Below are 23,588 nucleotides of genomic sequence, written 5' to 3' on the forward strand. Positions count from 1 at the left end.
CCAAATCTGTAGGCTTAGTTTTTTCCATTCCTTTGACGTTTTTCTAATATGGCTCAAAAACTAATACGGTACATACGTACCCTGTATCGTCATCCTGTTACAATTTTGAACACTGCACACAACAGAAATCACTTCCAGCTTGATTTGCTGGTGGTGACCAAAGCATGTGTTACTGTCACTGCTGGCATGAACCCACCTACACACCCCTGCGCAGCCCAAACCCCATGCAACGAGTTCCCCCCAAACACGCACCCCTGCGCGTGGTGCGGGGAAAGGAGTGTCTGCTGCTGCCAAGGATGGCTGAAATGTTGCTGCTGGCACCCGCATAGTACGGCAGCCTTCCAAGGGAGAATTCAAACCATTTGTTTCATATTTTAGGTCTGACTCAGGCCGTGCTGGGCGCCAGGCAGCATTCCCGGGGCGGCGGCGCAGAGGCTGACAGCCCTCAGTGCTGCACCCACCGCCCGCGCTGGCTGTCCGGCTCCCTCGGAAGGAGAGGCACCTCCTTTTGTGGGTCATATCCTAAGCCCTGGATGCACTAAACACTTGTTTAGAGCCATCCTATCCGACTAAAATGAGCATTACTGTTTGAAAGACATCTAAAGAATCATAAAATACCTGGCTGTACTGTTTGCTGAGATGTGGTGGGAAGTTTTCCTTGAAAATTACAAAGAAGTTTTTCTTTGTTGCTGATAGATGGTACCTTGATGCACCAGGAAACACTGTCCATTTGCTTGGTGGTTTCAGACTTCAATCACTTATGATTGCCTATAGTCAGCACAGGTCCTACTTATACAGTTATGTGGGAAGCCGTTGTTATTAAATAGGAAAAAAAGATAAGCATTGCCCATTCAATTCACAATGTAGCAGAAAAGGCCCCCAAAATTTTTTTGAGGTTAGATATGAGAGTGGTATGAACCACACCAACCAGTGACACCTGTGTAGATCATGACCATGCAAGGGAGCAGTCCTGATGTCACCTGTGAGGTTGTCCAAACCTGGCCAGGCACAGACCAACTTTTCTCTGCTTTGAAGGTGTCTCCTCTTCCTTAAGGGTTAGAGGATCTCTCCTAATAAAGAGAATAATAGTATTTTTAGCAGAGTATCGAGACACGTGGCAAATCAATTGCACATGGAGAAGTGGAAGTGGATCAAGTGATGTTACATGCTGTAAGCGCTCTCTGAACAGAGCTGGTACATGCTGTGTGCACTCAATTACCGGTACGCCATTAGCCAAGATCTCCAGCATGACTGTGCTGAAGCTCTAGTCAGACACAGTATGACACCAGAGGATGGTTTTGCTCGACTGTTTCAATTCATTGAGGACTGCTGAATTATCTTACAGGCAAGAAGGCCATCTACTGAACCAGGAGACTAAGAGACAACAGCACCTCACCACCTAGGAGTTTAACCCACGTGGCTATGTGGCATCCTAATGTGACAGATCTGGGAGCTGTAGAGCTGCTGAAAAGGCATTTGTTTGGCTCCACACAGTGGTTCAAATCTGTACAGCTGCCACAGATGAGACTTTTCTGATTTGTCAAGAGTCATGGTAAAAGGAAACCAATGTCAGTTCAAAGCAGTGATTTCCACTGGCCGACAAAACCAGTTTTGGTTTGTGAGCTCTAGCCACTTTCCAGTAGGTGCAGAAGTTTAAGCTCGGTTGAAGTTTGTCATATAATCACTCTGCTTTTCTTAGACATCTCCCCTATGTCCCATAGATGATATTCACAGACCATTCTAGGGTCTGCTGGCAGCATGCCGACAGCCTCCACCTGGACAACGATCAAGAAGATCAAGCATGTACAAGCATGTTATATGGCCTCTCTGTGCAGTTGGTTACCAGAGTTTTCTTAGAGTCTCTGTGGTGGGACAGGGGTTGAGACAGAGCCAAATAAAAAAGGAGAAGAACAGAAGGGAGCACAGCCAGAAGGGAAGGGAGCCAGCAAGGATTCAAGTAGGCAGTGGGAGAGGTACCTGGGACAATGCAAAGACATATATTTGCTGCTATGGCTTGTTAGAGTGGTCCCAACAGTATAGGGGCTGTACTGTCCCAGGTGGTTTGATGAGAGACAAGGATATGTTAGTGTAATACAGGATTTCACTTACTCTGTGGGAAGTTGGCCATATCAGCACCCACCTGAACAGCCTACCCACAAAGTCCTCTGTTGTCAGCTGCTTCCAGCCCACCAGCAGATGTGCATGGGAGTCCACAGTTAGAGGGCATGAAGTCCTTTTGAGCACTACACGAGTCAGTGGCCATCTACATGCCCACACAATATGTCCATTTTCTTTAAAGAAAGAGGTAATTTCCACTTGACTGTGAGATGAGTGTAATTCTCCCAGATAAAATAGCAGCCCCAAGAACAGTTAACCAACCAGTATCCACCTAAAACTAGGCAACTTTAGAAAGAAAAAGAAATTTGACTTTTTCTTAAGCTCTCTGCACACCTGGACTGTTCAAAAAAGTCACTCGCTCTCACATTTCACAAGTAAAGTGGTTTCAGCTGTTGCTGCAGCAGCTCATGCGGGTTGATGACAAGCAGCATCCAGCTGCCACTTGCAGCCCAGAGTTGCAGGTAGGATGGACTTCTCCTTCCCTATGTCCACACTCAGCAGTTGTGAGCAGCTCAGCGCAGCTCTGCCTCGCAGCACCTCTCCTCCCTCTTGCTCATCTGCCCTCCACTATACACAGACACTGGGGGAAAAGTGGGGAGAAACTGGCCAAGTGCCCAGGAGGGGGGAAACAGGGCTATGCAGCTGCTGGGCATGTACTCTCCTCCCCAGGAGCTGCCCTGTCCCCACCTGGATGACAGTGGCTTCCCAGAGGAGAAAACTTGCAGCAGCAGTGGTGATGTTTCACGAGGAAGGGGATTGCTTTCCCCTCTGGAGCTGGGATCTGGAACAGGACTGAGTTTTCCTCATCAGCACACAACTGGCTGCCACACTGGAGAGGGCAGTGAGATGTGGCAGAAAGACCTGGGTCATCCTACAAAATGTAGCTGCCCTTCCCAACTCCTTAGGGTGCTGAAACACCACCCCAGATCAGCCTGGTTGCGTCACAAATCTTCACACCTGGGGCGCAGGCATTACCACTGCAACATGTCATCTTCCTCCTCCTCAGGCACTAGCAATTTTCTGGCTTTTATAAAACAAATGAGCAGGATCACGGCTGATTTCAGGTGTGTTTCCCTATAAGGAACCCACTAGGCTGCAGCTTGCTTGTAGCAACCCCTCCCTCCCCAAACATTTAGATAAAATATTGCAACCTCTAAAAGAATAATCTTATAGACGAACATTTAGGACCTTCCATAGCTCGCACTAGTCTGCCTATTAATAGTCACTCCATTTTCACAGTAATAGGGTGGGTAGGAGCGCATACATCTAGAACAGGAGAAGGCAAGCTCTCTAAATCAAGCTAATCCCTTTTCATGCTATAGGGTTGCGATACAGCTAAGCAGCTTTAATTCTTATCAGCAAAGTGCTGCATTACAGGAGAGCCATTTCATTTCTAACGCACTACAGCAAAAATGTATCTAGAACTGCTAGATAATTGGCAGTTATTTACTTCTAAATATTTCCACGGATACAGAAGAGTCTTGATTTAATGGAATTTGCAGACTCTTCTTTGAAACCAAGATGATGAATTTTCCTGATTTATTTGTTTTTTCCCCAGTTCCCTCATCTGCTTGCTATTGTCAAGAATAGAGGAAAGGGGAAGGAAAGCAGGAAGAGCCAGGCAAAAATATGCAAATTCCAGAAGGAACAAAAATCAGATTGTTACAACTTTTTTTCTGGTTGCTGTTTCCGTAGGGGTTAATAGCACTTCAACAGCAGTGTTTGAGAGTCATGGGGGAACCCGAAAACTTTTCCCCCATAATATAACTCTCAGTTGCTGCTGTAGTCAACTATACAGTCATCATCTTTTCTTCTTCTTTATATCCTCTAGATGGTGCTTGTGTATCACCTTCTACACAAAATAAATCATGGTCCCACTAATCAATCTTGGAAATGGATTTGAAGTGCTGTACTACAGATCACTAGCAGCAGAGGGTTGTGGTGGATGCACTGGGCGGTTACCGGGTCCAAGCCTCTGCCAGAGAAAACAGTTGTCCTCAGCCTCTTCCCAAATGTGAGATACAGGACAGAAAAAATCCTATGGCACATTTTACTGTAATTTATAAAGATTAAAATCTGATTGTATTTCCTCTGTATTTCACGTTAACACGCTGGTGATGCACAAGGATTCACTCTTTCTGTGCCCGCTCATGGCCAGTGGCAACTGGAGTTACAGACCACATGGCATATCAAGTGTATGTCTAAAAATTTAAGTGGCAAACAAGAGATTCTTGATCAAAATGGCATTTCCCAAATGCCAGAGCACCATGCTTTTCCATGAACAACATTGCCAAAGCCTGCAGCTTACAGCAACCACAGCAACACAGCAAAACAGCAAAACGTGGCTCTGGACCACAGGAACAGAAGAAATATCAGCATAAGAGGCTGGTGCAGGGAGGAAAAGCAAGCAGTATTCTGCCTCATGAGCAGAGAAAGTGGGTACCTCTGAGCGAGTCTATTTGTCAGGAAAAAACCCATACTGGAAAGAAAAAGCCTCCCCTCAATCCTTTATTATTCCACTCTTCACTCTGGTTCAGTACACAGGCACACCTAGAAGTACCGAAATGTAACAGGGATGAACTTCTGGCCATCCTTCTCCTTTACTCAATTTCAACAGTATTAATTTAATTTTAGGACAACCAGTGTAGTAATTCCCTCAGACCAGCCTGGAACCAACCAAGTTATTTCATTTCCTCTTTTGTGTTCATGGTCTTCAAATATTTGCAGACAAACAATCTGGCTAGCCTCTGTTTGGACTCCTTATCTCAACAGGTTTTGGTCCTTAAAAATTCTCTCTTCCCTTCTCCACACCTTCTGTCTAAACTTACTAAGTGGGTAATCATCAAACATGCTCTCTGGCAAACAAAGTTACTGTTTATCCAGCTCTTAGCTGGACACGCAATGGGATTTGCTGGGGAAACCTGGCCATTAAATAGGAAGACAGCAGAGAGCAGCTGTGCTGCGTGGAAAATTGCTCCTGCTTCAGTTCTCGAACATACAGACATTTGCAGCCACCTTTGCAGGGAGGTGTGCACCCCTGTGTCAGTACAAAATGGGGTTGCCAGGGTAGAAGCTTGGAGTTCCACTACAAGAACAGGAACGACTATTTTTAAAGGTCTATAAAAAGCCTTCTGGACCTTTGTTTTTTGGTTGTAAACATTTTATATGCAGAAAGCACCACCAAAAGACAGTAAATATGATAGCTAACTTCTCACTAGCTGAGATAAAACCCTGTTTTTACAGATGGGGAAGGTACAGTAACTTTTGACCAAGGTCACACTGGAGATGGGGAGCAAGGGGTACCAGCTTGCCTCATATCTGGTGATATAATTTTCCATTCTTGGCCTAGGTCATGCTCCTGGATTGTATCCTTGCCCTCTGCAGGTCATATGGCCAAGTGGCCATCTCTAGTTCTGTCAAGTTCACACCTTTTATTGCTAATAAATTAACTCAAAAAATCATACTGCTTTGAGCGTACCAAAGAGAATTACAAAAAATAAAAAAAAATCACTTAATCCAGAAATGGGTTCAACTTTTCAACTTTTTCCTGGTTTTAAAATTCAATGACATTCTGTAGTCACATAAGGTTTAACAGCAGATATCCAGCTCCAGATTTTGTGGCTTCTCAACCTTCCAACAGTATAAAGCCCCATCTCAGAAGGAAGGAAAGGAGTTTTAAACCATCTTCATCTGGGTGTTTAAAGCATTGGTCCTCAAGCCTGACTTACAGCACTCTGAATGCGCACACAATCACTTTCCATGTGTAAATAGGTGTGTCTGCAAAAACACTGGTTTCCCTTGCTGCTTGTTAAAAGTGTATTTTAAAAAGGGCTAGCAAAAAAGCAAATAAGGTGGGAGTCAGCACAAGGCAGTGCCCACAGTCCTGGCCATGCTGGCTGTGGCTGCTGCCAGCTCCCTGCCCACGTCTCTCGGGTACATATTTGCACTTCTGGTGCCTCCTCCCTCCAGGGCAGCCCCCAGCTCCACCTGAGCCTGCTACCTGCCTGTATTCACCTCTGCTCACCCAGGAGGCAAAGACGGAGCTGCACCACACACCAGGAGGGTGGTCAGGCATGTCCAGGGTTGCAGCAAGGCTGTGCCAAGAAAGAGCGGCCACAGATGGGCTCGGATCCAACAGGAATGCCATCAAGTATTTGAAGCAGGACTACGAAGTCCTGAAGCAGCAGTGCCTGCAGGCTGGCACCCTCTTCAAGGATGAGGAGTTCCCAGCCTGTCCTTCTGCACTGGGCTACCAGGACCTGGGACCGTACTCCTTCAAAACCCAGGGGATAGTCTGGAAGCGTCCCACGGTAAGAGTGCTTTCTAATTGCCTGATTTACTGGATTCAGATCTATGAAACATCCATGTTCAATCAGTGGTGATCTTGAATGCCCACTATTCCTGTACATTTTGTTTTTTTCTTCTATCTTGCTTTATGGTTAGCAGAAGCAAGTTTGAAAAGGGGGTGGGGAAAAAAAAAAGTCAACATTTTCTAAGCTCTTTATAAAGCAAATAATCCTATAACTGCTTCATGAGAACCTGCCTCCTCCCTGTCCAAACCGGCTCCACGGAGTTACAAGTCCAGGGTACAATCCAGAGATGGATGCAGAAGACCCACATGTATCCAAACAGACCACAGGGCACGCCAGGAGCCATCGACCGTCAGTTATAACGATACCCACACCAAGATCTTGCCACTGTGCACCCTAGGAAATCAGGCTAATACTTAAATAAAATCCTCTGCCTCACTTCAAGCTACCTATAACAGTTAAAGACCAACTGACTGGAACCATTATTACCCAAATACATATATCCTATAAATGGCCTTTCATTTAAAAAAAAGTAATTTTCATCAAGAAAGATTACATGTTGAATTTTTTTAAACCACAAAATCAGGGCTTCAGAGATTTTTCTGTACCTTCAATTTTTCAGTCATTTGTTTCTGTCCTTACTTTGCTCCTCCTTTGTCATTTTGCCCCTCCTTGCAACATCAAGAAAAATTGAAAAACAGGAGAAGGAAGGAAAAACGCCCAAACAACTTACCTTATCTGACAGAGGAAAGGAGAATGAGAAGAAGGGAAAATTTCAAGGCTTCAATATTTATTGTTTTTTCACCTGAAACGTGAGAAACAGAAACTTGCAGATTTAAAAAGTCCAAGTTTCTACCCTGGCAACACCATTTGTCCATCAGCACCTCACTCTGGGACCTGGATGTTTCAGCAGCAAGTACCATGGATGTGTCCCTCAGCTTTGTCTAACCTGGGAGAAGATCAGCGTTAGAAAACTCATAAAATCAGATGGGCTCCTCATGCAAGAACAACATTGTGTCCACTGCAGCCAGAGAGACAGTCACAAGAATAACAGGGTAAGGAATGACTGAGGGCTGACATCCAACAGGGTTAAATGTCCCAGCCCTGCCTGCATGGGACCCCTCTGCCCTCCCGGCACTCAGCAGAGAGTTTATGGACTCTTAATCCACAAATACCAGGATCCACTGGCTTATCCCTATGCATGGAGCATAGCCCAATCCCTGTGGCAAGGTGAAACAAACCCTCTGCTTTGCTCTCCTATGGAGGGACCTGGATCTGACCTGCTTTTATGTGTTGCAGATGACTCCTGTAGGAGGTCACAGCCCTGCTCATTTCTTGGACTTTTTCAAACAGCCAACAGGTTTCTAACTGCAGACTCTGCCCGTGATTGCAGGCTGATGAGATTGCTGTTCACTTGCCTGCCTGCATCCAAAACAGGCAGCAGGACCCAGTGGGAAATCTGGAGGAGACCTGCTAGAGAAATGCCCCCTGCAAAAGAAATATCCACTGCTAAGGTCATCCCCCACCAGGTTGTGACTGCTGTTTTGCAGACAGTGAGCGTTAGACACTCTGCCATAGACTTATATCCTGATTTCAACAGGGGGTTTATAGAAAGAGAGAAGATGGAAATGCAGTTGTGCAAAAGGTGTATGTGGCACTTGGCAGTGGCTCAGAGAGGACAGATGTCTAGGTGAGTAATAAGTCATACGCAGCTGGCTATCACCAGGCACACTGATTTGGAGGAAGGAGGGAAAAACAACACAAAATCTTTTCTGTGTGGTAGGTAACCTACTCCTAACTCCTATCCACTGAGACAGCTATGAGACAGCTACACCAACTGGATAACCACAGAAGCAAAAAGGATGTAGCTGAGATCACACGTATTGCAAGACGAGATTCACAAACTGACTCTTTGTGTCTCACACACACACACACGAAGTCCTGGGTTGTCCCTGTCTCTATGGGATGCTCAGACCTGACAACTGGGAGTGCCAGCAACTGCCTAAACCTTCCTCAAGCCTGCTTGCCAAGTTAGGCTTCTTATAAACTGCCCCTTGCTGCCATCCAGAAGCTCACAGAAAATGCTTGGGAGAAAGGGAAGGCTTCTGTCTCTAGAGAGATACTATTAACTTCCTAATACAAGACATGAATTGTGGGAGGGCTCAGAGTTGGGATAGAAGGGACAGTCATGGCCATAACCTACTTGACTGGACCCAGAGGGCCAGGAAGAAAGGCGGGTGTTGCTAATAAAAGCATTTGCGTAGCTGGCCTCCCAGGAAGTGATGCTGGGGTGGGAGAACACCCTCCATTCTGGTGACAGTGGAAACTCAGCACAGCTCCAGTACCAGAGCCAGCAGTGACAGTCACAAACTCATTCGCACTGCTTGAGTCAAAACCACTGGAAGATAAAATAAGATTCAAATGCTGAGGTTACATTTTCACCTCTGTCCCCACAGTAGCAAAAATTCTCACTAATATCACTGAGAGTCTCAAATAGCAAAGGACTTCAGGACTTGCCTCAAAAAAATACATGCAGTCTTCAATTTAATAAGGCAACATTGTTTTGACACTATGTTAATCAGACAGAGAACGAAGGGTATTTTTTAAAGAAATGTTGAAAGTGTTTAATATTTTTTGAACATTGAAACGTGGAACAAAACCCAGGAACTTTTCAGACCAGAAAGGGTGATGCATACTTTGAAAATGTGTCTTTTCAGGAGTTATGTGCCAACCCTCAGTTTATAATTGGAGGAGCTACTCGAACAGATGTCTGCCAAGGAAAGCTGGGTATGTACAGCACTTCTGAATTTTGTTTTGGAAGAAGAAAAAAAAAAAAATGAAGCTTCATTTAAAAATTCCTCACACACAGACCATTTTATTGGCTATCTCCCAGACATAGTGTGGAGAGAGACAGATACCCAAGAAGGGGACTCACACACCAACATTGCTGCTTGAGACAGAGTATATAAGGGCTTTTAAGAGATATGTTAAACCTGGGAGGCACCAAACTGTTTCCTGGAGGTAGGAAGCTAATTATCCCTTTGTGGAGTAAAAGACAGGCTTGCTTTTCAACTCTTGAGACAGAGCTGGACACCAACCTAATCATGAGAGCACTTGTCCTGAAGCAAGAGAGTGGACTTCATGCCCACCCCAGCAAAAGCAGCTCTATAGACACAAGGGACACCAAGGAAGTTTCACCCTGTAGCCTAGTCATTAGGGATTTTTATTTGGGAGGCAGAGCAAGCTCCAGCCTCAGTTTCACACAAAACAAATAGACAACAACCAAGGAGCAGAGCAGGAACTGGTTTAATACAGGGGCTGGGCTTACAACATGCCATTTCATGCCAAGAAGGATGGCCCATCTGCTTGCAGGTATGAGTTAACAAGGACCACATCCTTGAGCATGTAAACTCTGTAATACCATATCAAATTGTTCCAAGCCCTTCATGCTGAATGGTTCTTCAGTTTGTATAGCGTTTGGTGTAGAGCTATGAGCAGGGACAGGAGCGACCAGCCACTGGCCATGCTGTGCAAACACAGCCAAAAAAGACAGTGTTGCTCAGCTCCTTGAATGGGGCCTGACGCTGGTGAGATGTCTCTCAGACAGCACTCATCCCCTCCTGGAGATCCATCATAGGAAAACTTTCTTACCCATTTTTCTCTAATGCTTACTGTTGTCGAAACAGAGCTCCTATGCAAGTGGCCAGAAGGGAGCTGTAAGGGAGCTTTATTCCCCCTTCAAATAGCTGCTGCTGTAGCCTGCCTTGCTGATAAGATCCAGCTCCAGAAGACAGCAGCAGAAACCTCTCCTGACTACATATAGAGGCGAGAAGGCTGAAGCTCTTGTAATGAGAATTTGATAGATTAGACACAGAGAAATCAGTCTTTCTCCCTCCTGTGCTGCTTACTGCAGTGCTCCTGACCTTACTGGTCTCTAGCCCATCCATTGTGCAAATGAGATTCAAACAATTTCTGCAAGTCACTGGCAATAAATAATACCAATGCTGGTCCTGTAAACACAGTACCATTAAAGCAATTGCTAAAAAATTCCCTTGTGTGTGGGCCTGTGCTCCAAATGCTAAAAATAAGATGCCCAATCATATACTTGCTCCAGGATATTTATTCGGTGGATGCTGGAACAGAGTATGGGGAAATCACTTACTGTATTTTAGGAGAATGGTTCAGATAAGCAATAAAAATGACATTTCTTGTCACCTCCAATTTGGGAAGTTTCTATAATAGCATAAAAAAAAATAAAGATCATATGCCTGAAGTAAAACCTCATTTTCCTTGACAATTTACAAGATAAAGGTAAAGGACTGAAGAGTATTACCTGCTCTTAAACTAGAAGAGGTCAACGCATTATTTGTGTTAAATCTAGAAACTGAATGCAAATACCGTGAGCCCTTTTTTATTTCTGTCACCTCCTGAATGTCTCAGTGGAGTCCCAGTCCTTTGTGCTAAATGTGCTTTCATTAGAGAGCAGTGCCAAAATCCAAATAGTAACAACAGAATTGGACCCAAAAATCTCCTGTGAATCTGGGGACGGTGCCCAGCTCTGGGCTTTCCCAAGCCAGCCTTCGGTGGGGAGTACCCCAAGTGCTAGTCCTGAAAGCTACCCCTAAACATAGAAGAAAAGTCCCAGAATCTGATTCTGCTTTTGTTAGGAGCTTCCTTTTCTCTCTCTCACAAAAAAAAAAAAAAAAAAGAAAGATATAAAATAATCAAAGATAATCCAATTTGTTTCTGCAAGGCTGATTACAGTTGCTTCTACACACAATGACCCTTCATAAAAATAAGCTTCAGAATATAGGCATGGGACTTCCCTTCTGGCATTCAGGTATTTGCTTTACATCTCTGAGGCATGCTATGCTTCTTTGGTATTTGATCCAATACCTTGAATATCAAAGTCCTTGTTACTAAAGCCCTCATGTGAAACACTTCTATTGAAACAGACCCTGATTACATATTTACATAAGCCATGTATGTGACCTGTTAACAAGTCCTTTAGGGAAATAGATCCTATTTTTAATAATCTTCTCTGACATGTTTCTTTTCTTTTAAAAATAACACTGCAGGTCTGGGTTTATATGAACAAAAGGAACAAGAAAACCCAGAGTTAGTCTCACTCCATTAAACTTATTTCTTTGACAACAGCGTAAACTAGATGAATATCAGCTTGGGAAGTTTGATGGGAACTTGAAAGACTTGAAATATTTTAAACATTCTTTGAACCATATCTTTTTGATAGCCTAGTAACAACTTGAAATACAGTCACATAGTCTTAGTTGTTAAAGGTGACTTATGAAGTTTTCTTGCAGCTATCTCAATAAGTTAACCTCTGAATTGTTTACAGAAGTTCTTAACAAGAAAGTGGCATAAATTTAATTTAAATTATATATAAAACAAATGCTCTCAGTTTAAGATTATCTTTCCAGATCTCCAGCTTTTATATTCATGGGGCACCTTTTGTTCTAAAGGCTCAGAGGGTACTCCAGGCACTGCAGCTGCCTTGGCCTGGGCTGTCAGCTGGAGAAGTCCCCTGAAGCCACCAGAGATGCACCAGTTCACATCAGCTGAGGACCCCACCCCAATTCATGCTTCGTGTGCATCTTGTCTTACAGGCAGATTTGAGAAGATTATGGGTAGATTGGAGAACAAACTTAGAGCCTGTCAGCTCTAAGACAGATCTGATACCTGTTGAGGGAGCCTTTGGAGCTCCTGTAGGCAGGAGAGTGCTTGATAGTACTGGGTTTGTTCACTTATTTTGCTGCAGACATTAATATACGGCCCTTCTGATGTTTAGTCCCGTGGGCCCAGATGTATTGGAGATCCTTGATCTAGCAGATATATCCCCTAGATCAAAAAATACATTCACTGACAACTCTCAGACCCCAAAGAGAAGAAAGCCTGTTCCTTTGCTGGGTGCTCCTTTGCCTTTCTGTACACAGCTGCACAGCTTAAATCATTTCCATAGAAAACTTTACGAAGCCTTCTTTAGAAATCTCAAAGCAGGAACAGTCTGCACTGACAGAAATTATTATAAAGCTAGCAGGTCAGTGCTTCCTTGTTGTCTGGTAGGATGCCCCAGGTACTACGAGCTCTGAAGAAGGGCTTCCAACAGAGACTAAAGTTGAGAGTCAAATCTGCTTGACAAACCAGGAAGCAAGAGTCACAGCATTGTATTTGGATCCCTTCTGAACACTAAGCACTGCTGAAATAACAACAAGCCAGAGCACAGTCAGGACAGAAATGCCTCAGTACTGTCCGGTTAGGTCTTGGAACCAGATACTTGGACTTTTGGCTTAAACTCACCATCACTAGATCAATGAAGAGTTTAGGCGCTCTTTGTCTAGATCCTTTCTAAACAGAAACTGAGCATGCCTCTATAGCAACTGAAACTAATCGAATTTCTCATTTATTTTATGGCCTCTGAGTGCAGTGTGCTTGGGTAAACATCATCTGTATAGAGGAGTTGCTCAGCTCCCAGGTCACCAAGGATTTGGTATTCTCTGCAGCAATTCGATTATCTCTGTAAACCAAGGGGTACCTGCATAGCACTGAGAACACGAGCCATCTCAGCACATCCGTGAGCAGCAAGTGATTTTATTTCAAGTGCACTAACAGTCAAAGTAATTCTCCAAGATCATGTGTGTGTGTATATATATATATATATACACACACACACACACACACAGCTAGGCTTCATGTTTACCCTTTCCACCACAAACTCAAGGTCAGAATTGCTTATTTTAAATTTAAAAAAAAAGAATTGCACTTTACCAACATTACAAATTACCTCAGATCCAGGAATCAAGCTGGCTTCTTTTTAGCACATTCAGCAGCAGCAGCAAACACTGTAATTGGCACTTGTCTAAAACTTTTGTTCATGAAATATGAGACTGAGCAGAAAGCAGTGTATGTGCCTGTAGGTGATTTAGCCTTGCAGGGCTAATGCTGAGAAGACTTTTTTTAAAATTTATTTTTATAAGCTAAAAGATTACAACTTCAAATGCATAGAGTGAGCGAGCAGAAATGCTTTTTAATACTGTCATTTTTCTGACTATAACTATATTGGAAATACATTCTAATTAAATATTTAATTCATTGTCCAACTGGCCTCATTTGCTCTCCCTCCAAAAATTCATTTTAGGAAGGGAATCAAATAACTTCCTCACAGTTTGAAAGACAACTTATAAGCTGCAGCTGAACCAGGACATATTTGAATGGTCTTACATAAGCTGCCTTTCTAGGGAGCTTGTGCTGTTGCACTGTCCTGTAGGCACACCCACAAACAAAACTCTGAAATTTGTTGTTGGCAAAATGATGTTGAACTCTGAAAAAAGGAACATGTACTGTGAACTTGTACTTTTTTAGAACTAGTAATATATTATCCAGTAAAGCTGAGAAACATTATTAACAGGCCAGGATCCCATTGTGATGTGCGATAAGATAAGAGGCAACCTGTGCAGTTTAGGCTCCATCCTGGAAGCTCCTTGGTACAGACAGATTCCTGCATCCTCTTTGTTTTAAAGCCAGTATCACACGAACCTGAATGTAATGCATCGCTTGTATGTAAAGATGACCTCAAACCATCTGCATCTAGGCACCCCATGCAAATGTTCCTTTTTATCAAGTTACTGCACAGCATCCAATTCCCAACTGGTTCTTTTCAGAGGGCACAGTTGGTATTTGTTCAGCCACAAACTTAGCCAAAGATGTTAGGTCCCCAGTAAACTTTAGAGATAGGACTCTGCATTGCTCAAGGCATGCATAGTTATTTTTAAGGCCAAGATCACCACTGCAATTCTAACACAATTCTTTGAGCAGACTTGCCCCTAATGCTTCCTCGGGAGGTTAGATTGCATGGTATATTTGCAGGAGGCAGAAGTGCCAGTGCCAGTGTCACTCACTCTCCCAGATGCTAAGAAGTTAATTCATATCGTAAGATAGCTGTAAAAGGATTTCATGCTGCATTTGGCATCTTATGGGGTTGAGATTCTGAAATGGTTTAGGTCTGAGTCAGGGAAGTAAATAATGTATTTAAGGAAACTCCTCTCATTTCACTGATTCTTCTGCCTAATTGTGCATCAAACATACACCATCCTCAGCAGAGCCCAGAGTAGTTTCCCCTTCACTGGCTGTAAAAACATGTCCTGGACCAGGAAGGGGAAACCCCTCCAGACATTGCATGTTGGGAGAGCACCAACTTGTCACTGCTGCACACCTTCTCTGGTCTCACTGGGAGTGGAGGAACACGACAGGGACACCAGGACCCCTACCCTGCCACCTTCTCAGAAATAGTTTTCTGTGCTTCACAGCATGCCAGAAAAAGCCAGGGCAGCAAGAAAGTCTAGGGTAGCTGAGAAAATGAGGACTTCAGTTCTAACTTTATAAGGCTTTTCATCTTCCTCCTCAAAAGAGCCATTCCCCAAGACTTATCACCATTATTTCTACCTCTCTGAGCAAAAGCAGAAATTATAACAGCATAAGGCATACACCCATACCAAGGAAAGCCTCAAAGAAATAGATACAAAGTAGATCTGAGTGTTCTCAGTCTCATTTTTCCCTGCATCTACACTTTCTTGGGAGAAGAGGTTCTTAAAGCTTTTTTCTCCCCAACTTGTTCTCTCCTAATTTTGCTTATTTTATACATAGGTATCTAAGGCTAGGAGGAACCTTCCAGGCCAGCGAGTCAAGCCTCTTCCCACAAAATGCAAAATAATTTATAAAATAATTAGGTTGAAGATGAGCTTGAGAAAGTTTTGGTCATAGTTGTTCTAGAGGCTAAGGCTTTTAGACTCTCTTTTTTATTTGCCCATCAGCAACATTTTCCTGTTTCCAGTTTAAACATCTCACAACCCTTTTATTTTAATTTATCTTCTCCTGCAAAGGAAATCTTACCTTTCAAGCAAGAGCTCTTGGCTCAAACAGCTTTTCTGCAAAGTAGTATTTAACCTACCTCACACTTCCTCTTCAAACATCACTTGTGTAGGATGAACAGGACACATTTTTTTAACCTCTTCTCATAAGAAATGCAGGTGGATTGATAGAAGCAGACAATCCAGTCATTTTCTACCCCTTTCCAGCTTGAATGCTCTCTCCTGAATGTAGCAGCTAAGATAACACAGAGCAATCCTGGGGTAAGGCTCAAGCAGCACCTGATGTAATAATACTAGGTTTTCTCTCCTCATTGGAAATGCCTGGGCTGGCACACTGGGTAGATCATGCTTTTGTGCCCATAATCCAATCAGCCAGCTGAGGTGGTTACAGGTCATCACACCAGGGGCACTTCTTTACTGGTGTTTCTCAAGTCACCTCTTGCCTAACTGGGAGCAGCTGTTTCTTGCTCAGCTCATAGGAGGCACCTGGGTACCTCCCCATGGGGTACAGGCAGCAGAGAGCACGCAGCACCAGGCAAGCCCCCTTATCCTACCTTTACAGTTATATTCATCATAGCACTAAATCATAAATCCCAAGTCAATATAAAGAGTTAACTGCTGCTCTAAGACATTCAATCATGCTACAGATTAAACTCTTTCCTTGGCTTTTCTGTTAGCTTATTTCCACTGAAGCAAGAGCTGTTATGCCAATCCCTTCTGCAGAATATGCACCTGCGCAAAGAAACTATGTTTTAGCACAGATAATCCACAGGGAACCAGGAAAATGTTAGTACCTTCAGAGCAGTTTTGTTTTCCTAGACTTTCTGCACACCTCAGAAATAACACAGAATCACAAAAGTTCCTCCTGCTGTTTGCAGTATGCAAATACTGTAAGAAATCCATGAGTCACTGAGTTTCTCAAGGGCACCACCTTTGGTGTGATAGAGGCTTCTACTTACCTAACCTCCAATCCACAACAAGCAGTAACCAAGCCAGCAAACAGCTCCAGCTGCCAGACACGCAGCCTTCAGGGAGGGCTGGGCACACCCATCCTTTCCAGGATAAGGAGTGGGCCAGAGAAAGGACGCACATCCTTGCAGAGTTCCCAGGAGACTTCAGCTTCCATTAGACTCATGGGCAAATGTGTAGCAACAGCCCTAAGTTCAAATTCAGACCTTCAAAGAAAGGGCTAAGAAGGAATAGCCACCCAAATGTTCCCTCTATCCATCAAATCTTCTCCAAAAGATAAGAATGAAAGTCCCACCACCCTTCTATCAATCCAGAGCTTTTGCTCTTTTCTAAGGAAACCTTCTAAGTCCTTGCCTCTCCCAGGCATGGAGGCTCAGGTCTAGTTAAAGTACTGCAGGTCATTAACTCTATACTGCCCAGCCAGGCTTTGCAACCCACGTACCCCAAATGCCTTCACTCTCTGGTTATGTTCTTGGTCTCCTGAGAGCATTAACAAGCCCTCAGGAGATAAAGCAACTGCTTTCACAGCTTCATTTAAAAAATCAAAATAGCAGGGCCCAAACTAGACCATTGAGATTACCACCATGATCAGCCTCACGATCCCCAAGATACCTACGCGGCCTGAGTGAGTGGGAAATGAGCAAAACAGATAAATAACAAAATAAGACTGGATTGCTGAACCAATACTGAGTCTAGCAGGACCTTGCAAAGCACTTAATACTGGCATTTTGGTCTAGGTGGGAGCGTGACATAATGGTGTAAGGATCAGCTTGGCAAACCCTTAATTATTAATGAACTTTCCTGCCTTGTAACAGTATGTGTTTTTAGGTGATTGCTGGCTCCTAGCTGCCATTGCATCTCTCACTTTGAATCCGGACATTCTGTACCGTGTTGTTCCCAAGGCTCAGAGTTTCCAGAAGGACTATGCTGGGATCTTTCATTTCCAGGTACCTATATGATCAGGGTATTAAAAATAAAAGAGGAAAATGCTAGTATTTAGCTATAAGCAGATTTTTGGTGTTTGGCACAGGATAAATATTCAAGAATTACAGTGTGTTAGTGAAATTGGTTGAGGAGAAGGGAAGAAGAACAGGGTTAAGTAATGTTAAATGACACCTGCTCACTGGCAAGGTTCTGCTGTCTTACAGCTGATAGGACTCTGGTGAGTTATACAGGGTTTGTAAACTGAGCCAAACCATCACGCCATGTGGGTCAAGCCAAGCTCTATTGCTTCTGACTGTTGATAGTGAATTCAGGCTGATGCAGTTCCTCTTCCTTCCATTCCCTCCTTGAGGCTTTGCCTGGATTTCCTTGCCTGCAGTGTGTTGGGACTGAGCCAACCTGCTTTGACTTAGAGGTTAGGGTCAGGTGTGAGCAGTATGGATTCACTCTGCAAAGCTAAAGGCAGTGTTTTGGTCAGGACATACCTATACTTTCCACCAGCTCGTCTCAACAGAGGGGTTATTGTGTGAATTATATTCTTTCCTTTTAGGACTGCATCAGATTCTGGAGTAAATGTTTTTAGTGTTCAGGCAAAAACTAGCATTAGCAATATTTCACACATTTCCCAGTATTTTTAGATGGGATTAGCACTATTGAGTACTTTCATTTTGGGTGACCTCTCCTTGAATCATTTTTACAGGGGCATTGTTGGGGTTTTTTTCAGTGGATTGGATCTTGAAAGAGTAGACAAGAAAAGGTACTTTAGAGTATCGTGTCTACACGTTAGCTTTCTGGACTTCCACCATGTAATTTTTGCATGGAGTGCACACAGTGTTCCAGATATTACGTGCAACAAGTTGCCATTAATATTACCTACCAGCAAAATTTAATACAGCATTAAGAAACCTGCTTGGCACTTCACAGAGCTGGAAAGAATTTTCCTCTATTACAAGGGAGAGGAGTCCAGCGTGGAATGAAACCTTACAGTGACTTATCCAGGGGGAACTGATGACAGGTGAAGGGGTAGGAAGGTGGTAGTGTGTATCTGCTATGTGCATACCAACTCTCATCATCTTTCCCTTTCTTCTTTTCATCAGTTCTGGCAGTACGGGGAGTGGGTAGACGTCGTGGTGGATGACAGGCTGCCCACCAGGAATGGGGAGCTGCTCTTCGTACACTCGGAGGAACGCAATGAGTTCTGGAGCGCACTGCTGGAGAAGGCCTATGCTAAGTACGGTGGCTAAGCAGGAGGCACTGTTCCTGGGTGTGCAGAAGTTGACTACCAAGGCAGTTGTGGCGTTAGACACAATGCACTTCACTCAAATCCAGCGTCTGTTTCACCTGTTGTTTACAGTTTCCCCTAGGTCCATAAAGGGTATTGCCAGTTATCTGTTTCAAGTGGCTTTACTTCTGGTGCTCCAGCTCACACTGATGATCACACAGACTCAGAGATAGTAAACTATAAACCCTTTTTTCTGCAGTGACAATGCTTACAGGTAGAGATGGCCCCTTATATAGCTCTTGTCATCTCTCCCACAGGTTGAACGGCTCTTATGAAGCTCTCACAGGAGGGTCCACTATGGAAGGCTTTGAGGATTTTACTGGAGGCATCTCTGAGTCCTATGAGCTGCGGAGGGCTCCTTCGGACCTGTACCAAATCATCCAGAAGGCTCTCAGAGCTGGATCGCTGCTTGGCTGTTCTATTGATGTAAGAGACTGCTGCCACTTTACTCTCCTTTCTCCTCTTCTCAGGGCTCTGGTCCATACTGTAACAAAAGCTCAGACAGAAGTTAGACACAGGTAGGAAGGTCTGAATTAAAAGCAAACTACAATTAATGGGAGACCTTTATTGATTTCAGTTATAAAAACTTTGGATGAGGTTCTAAATAACCAACTCTCATCATGCCTCCCTTTTTACAAGGCAACCTGTGATGATACTTAGAACCATGAACTGAGGACTGGTCTTCCCAAACTCTGTTTTCATTCTCAGAGTATCTTTTCTCATTCAAATTCTGTGTAATTTCAGCTCCAGACACTTGACTGCCAGAGACAAACTCTTTGAGACACTTTGTTGTAGCCTGTAGTCTGATTCTGGCTTTGGTTTTCAGTCCTAAAGATTATTGGCACCTGTAATACAAACTCTCTTAAGTTACAGATGATGTTTGTACATGTTTTGGAAACTTCATGCCTTTCACATCCCATTTCATTATCTTGTTTGCAATCCTGGTTCTTAGCATATGGGATTACCCGAGTTCAAATTTGGATATGCTGGATCTCAACCAAGGCAGGCTAAGGCTTAGTTCAAATGAACATGTCTTTGCAGGTGACTGGGTCTGTTACCTGAGCTGGGAATTGGATTTAGATTTAGATTTCATTGTACATTCTTGAATTTCTGCTGTGCCAGGACTGCATATTTAGGGGCATGAAACTGTGGAGGTGAACTTTTGCTGTGGATCTCACCTTTATTTAATATATTTTGCATCAAGAATATTGATATTCATTGTGCTTACCACTTCGGATATCTTCCTCCATATTAATTTGCTCATGAAAGCTGAGTTCATGTGCAATATATAGTCCTAAATGTGTATACTTTTATCACCCCAGATAACTACTGCAGCTGAAATAGAAGCAGTGACAAGTCTGCAGCTGGTAAAGGGGCATGCTTACTCTGTCACTGGAGCAGAAGAGGTAAGCCAGCCTGTCCAGGACCATCATACAAACCAGTCTGGGGTTGCAATACTGCAGTGTCTTCAGCTTTCTGATGTCTTTCTATGACTGACCAAATAAAAATGTTGCTAACCTATGCATCCTCTTACAGAAAAAAGAAAGCACTTGTAGTCCTCAGTGAGGTGGGAAGCTCTATACTGCTGTTTATATATAGTATACCGTGCAGTCTGCAACTTGTATTGTACCAACAGACTAGAATACAAAATGTAAAGGTGGGCCAAGCTGTTACTGAAATGGAGAGTAGGAAAAGGAGAAACAGGAGAGGAGGCAGCTGTTTCCCCACGTGTTCATACTGCATGAGGTGGGAGCATGTACTTTGCCGGTCAGTGCTAATGGGAAAGGAGTAAAAGTCTCTTTCATGAACTCTGCTGTTAGTCTCACCTTGACAGTGAGTCCTAGATAATCCTGCTCTTCTGAAACTGGAATCATTACAGAGGTTTCTGTGCCAGATAACCTCCTTCCAACCTTGCTGTGTTGTGCGACGTCTCTTGCTTTCGAGGATGTAGATATTCTGCTGTTTTGTAGCCAATGTTTTTCCTTGCAGGTTGCTGTCATTATATGAAATGGTGAGTGCTGCAGCTAATGGCTCACTTGGTGGCACAGGATAATGTAAAATAAGGGTGGAAAGCATCTAGGTGTCTTTTACCTATTGCAAATTGTAATGGACTGCATCACTCAAGTACAAATTGTGCTTTATACTGTCTGAAAAGCAATTGCCCTGTGATGATTGGAATAATGGAAGTGCTCAGGCTCTGTTTGTTGTGGATCTTCTAGGTATATTACCGAGGACGGCCAGAGAAACTAGTGAGGCTTAGAAATCCCTGGGGTGAATGCGAATGGACTGGAGCTTGGAGTGATAAGTAGGTTTTTATATGACCCTGCTTCTCTCTCTTCAGTGTATTTTGGTATCTTTTAAAAATTAAATTGGGACTGTGCAGCTATTCCAATCACAAAGCACATTTAGGAAAGATACTAAATCAGTTGGAATAAAACACTATTAATTTATTAGCAAGGTCAGATATTGATCCGCTCTGCACAGCGGTCATCCTTCCCTGCCTCAGGCAGAGCTTTCTAATAAGAGAGAACAGCCCACGTTTTAATTGTGAGCTGCTCAATGCAAGCATATCCATGTCATTTTGCAAGATAACTTTTCTCAGATTGATCCTACTGATGGTGCCAGGACCTTAGTAGAACATGCAAACCAATTCCATTCCTGGGAATTACAGCAGGGATAAACCACTGTGCCTCTGCTTCAACTCAGGTTGCTTGGCTCTAAATCCAACCAGTATTTGGTTTCTACTGGAGAATCTTGAAAAAATGGGGATGTTGACTAAGCTGAGGCCCAGAAGTTTGAAAATCTCTCAGAAACTGTCTGGGCTTCAACTATCTTGGAATCTCAGGAGAATGACAGTGACACCACCTCTTTTATTTTTATATTTAGAATATCATAAATTTTACTTTCATGTGGGCTGCAATATTTTTTTTCATGCAGCACTCTGAGATTTCAGTTTCCTGTCCTGACTGCAGTCCTGGTGCTGATGTTGTAACATACTTAAGGATAGAAAATAGAGATAAACATCAGAATTATTCTTACTCTTATTAGAGCTGCTTTGCTCAGCCACAAGATAAGCTGCCTCAGTCACACACACATGCCATATCCTGATTTTGTTAGACCCCTTTTACTATGGGACAGCCCTGCTGAGGCAGGTGCAGAACTCCATTTTCATGTGGGAGCAGACCAGAGCTGGATCCAACGTGCTGCACATTAACATCAGAATGGAAAGAAGCAATGATATTTTCTGTAGTACATTTTCTAATTCCACCTTCTTGCTTTCTAGTTTTTTCGTGACCCCAACAGTGGAGCTTATATCATTTCCCTAGGGAAACTATCAGGCATCCCAATAGATATTACAGTGGAGAAACTCTGCCCAGCTCGTGTTACCTAATCCAGCCAGTCTGCAATATTTGTACATTCTGGCACCTGGCAGCGATGATTCAATTTAAGGTTTATTTGTTGCAAATACAGTTGCAGTCTGATTCCAGCTCTGTATAGTCAGGTTGCTGTGTGTACTGCCACTGGGAGGGGCAGAAGGTCTAATTGCTGAAGAAATACATACTCCTTTATCAGCTGTAACAAAAGACCCTAACTCTCTGATCTCGTAGAATAAAATACAACTGAACAGCTTGCTTTTGTGCTTTGTCTGCAGTGCTTCTGAATGGAATTATGTTGATCCCAAACAAAAACAGGCTCTGGATAAGAAAGTAGATGATGGAGAGTTTTGGTGAGAATTGTTCATTTAGCTTAACCTTTTGGACATTTTATATGCATGTTTGTTCTTTAAGCAGTCCTTTCAGTTGGATGGAGAGAAACTGTCAGCACCAAGGGGGTTAATAATGGCATGTGTGTGTTGTTAGCCTCTTGTTTATCTCCCTTCCCATTCAAATATTACCTTTTATTAGAGCTTGCATAACTCAGTGCTTATCCAAAATACAGAGACCAGATGGTAATAAAATTAATGAGGTGGCAAGAATGAACCTCAGCTGCTCTACATTTTGAGGTTTGTTTTTTTGCCCAAATGCTACACACTAATGAAAAAGTTTAGATTACCAGCTTGGGAAGAGTCTGTTTACCCAGACCTAATGGAAAGCCCATCCAGTTAGCTGATTATATGGATCAGTACTGAACCCATGTCACTCTGTCCTAGACTGGAAAGATAAATGGCTACCGTCTTCCAGCGCAATCAGCTATATGGGCCATAAGGCACTGAGAAATGAGAACAGACCTCTGCTTGAGGCATGAAGTGATCAAGGTCTGTCACTCATGCAAACCTACTAGGAATGGTAAAAACAAACATCAACGATAGAATTAAAGCAAAACACCAAACTGGGACTGTTCTACAGAGTGATACTTTCATAAAAGCCAACTCTCACTCCCATTAGATGACATCTCCCTGCACATTTTGTTCCACCAGTTTTAGTGAATTTGCTTATGAAGCATGATCCATGAGGGACGGCCCACAGCTGGGGATGACAGAAAATGTTATGACTGAGTCCATAATGCGTAACAACTGTTGAGAACAACTGTCTCCAGGAGATACAGATCATTCAGGGAGTGGGAAATTTTGCTTCCCAAAAACAAGTTCCAAGTTTCAGAGTTCAATTAAATGGGGCTTTGGGCAGCTCTGTAGTACTGATTTTTGCTACCCTGTTGGGAGAGACATACATTTGCAGTTGCATTGACTGTTGCAGGCCGATGGACTAACGCAAGTCTTTTTGTGCACCAGGATGTCATTTTCGGATTTTCAAAGGCAGTTCACCCGCCTTGAGATCTGCAACTTGACTCCGGACACACTGACAAGAAATGAGGTCAATAAATGGGACCTGACCCTGTTTAATGGACAGTGGAGACGGGGTTCAACTGCTGGGGGCTGCCAGAACTACCAAGGTGGAGACCCAGCCAAGTGGACAGTTGGTGAAATACCAAACAAAACAATCAAAAAATAAATGCTTGTGAACTGGAGGGGGCTTTGGTGGGAAGATCTTGAAGACATAGCTCTGTCTATGGAGTTTAGACAGTAAGCAAAAGCTTCACAGTCTAAACAAAGATCTAATTCACACTTATTTCCTTGTTGGGGATTAC

At 43.4% G+C, this 23,588-nt stretch overlaps 1 protein-coding gene across 2 annotated transcripts in view; it reads left to right on the top strand.

Annotated features, from left to right (window-relative positions):
* Nucleotides 1-6,172: 6,172 nt before the first annotated feature.
* The window catches only part of CAPN8 (calpain 8), a 30,518-nt gene continuing 13,102 nt past the window's right edge, over nucleotides 6,173-23,588 (top strand). For both annotated transcript variants that reach the window (XR_012622416.1, XM_074817812.1), the window contains exons 1-9: nucleotides 6,173-6,428; nucleotides 9,146-9,215; nucleotides 17,108-17,226; nucleotides 18,319-18,452; nucleotides 18,761-18,929; nucleotides 19,826-19,909; nucleotides 20,723-20,808; nucleotides 22,156-22,230; nucleotides 23,233-23,393. Coding sequence is in view for 1 of the 2 variants with exons in the window: in XM_074817812.1 (XP_074673913.1) it covers nucleotides 6,192-6,428; nucleotides 9,146-9,215; nucleotides 17,108-17,226; nucleotides 18,319-18,452; nucleotides 18,761-18,929; nucleotides 19,826-19,909; nucleotides 20,723-20,808; nucleotides 22,156-22,230; nucleotides 23,233-23,393 (1,135 nt within the window). In the remaining variant the exon portion in view is untranslated. The remainder of the gene's footprint in view (nucleotides 6,429-9,145; nucleotides 9,216-17,107; nucleotides 17,227-18,318; nucleotides 18,453-18,760; nucleotides 18,930-19,825; nucleotides 19,910-20,722; nucleotides 20,809-22,155; nucleotides 22,231-23,232; nucleotides 23,394-23,588) is intronic.

Source organism: Strix aluco, chromosome 3 (genome assembly GCF_031877795.1).
Source record: "Strix aluco isolate bStrAlu1 chromosome 3, bStrAlu1.hap1, whole genome shotgun sequence".
NCBI lineage: Eukaryota > Metazoa > Chordata > Aves > Strigiformes > Strigidae > Strix > Strix aluco.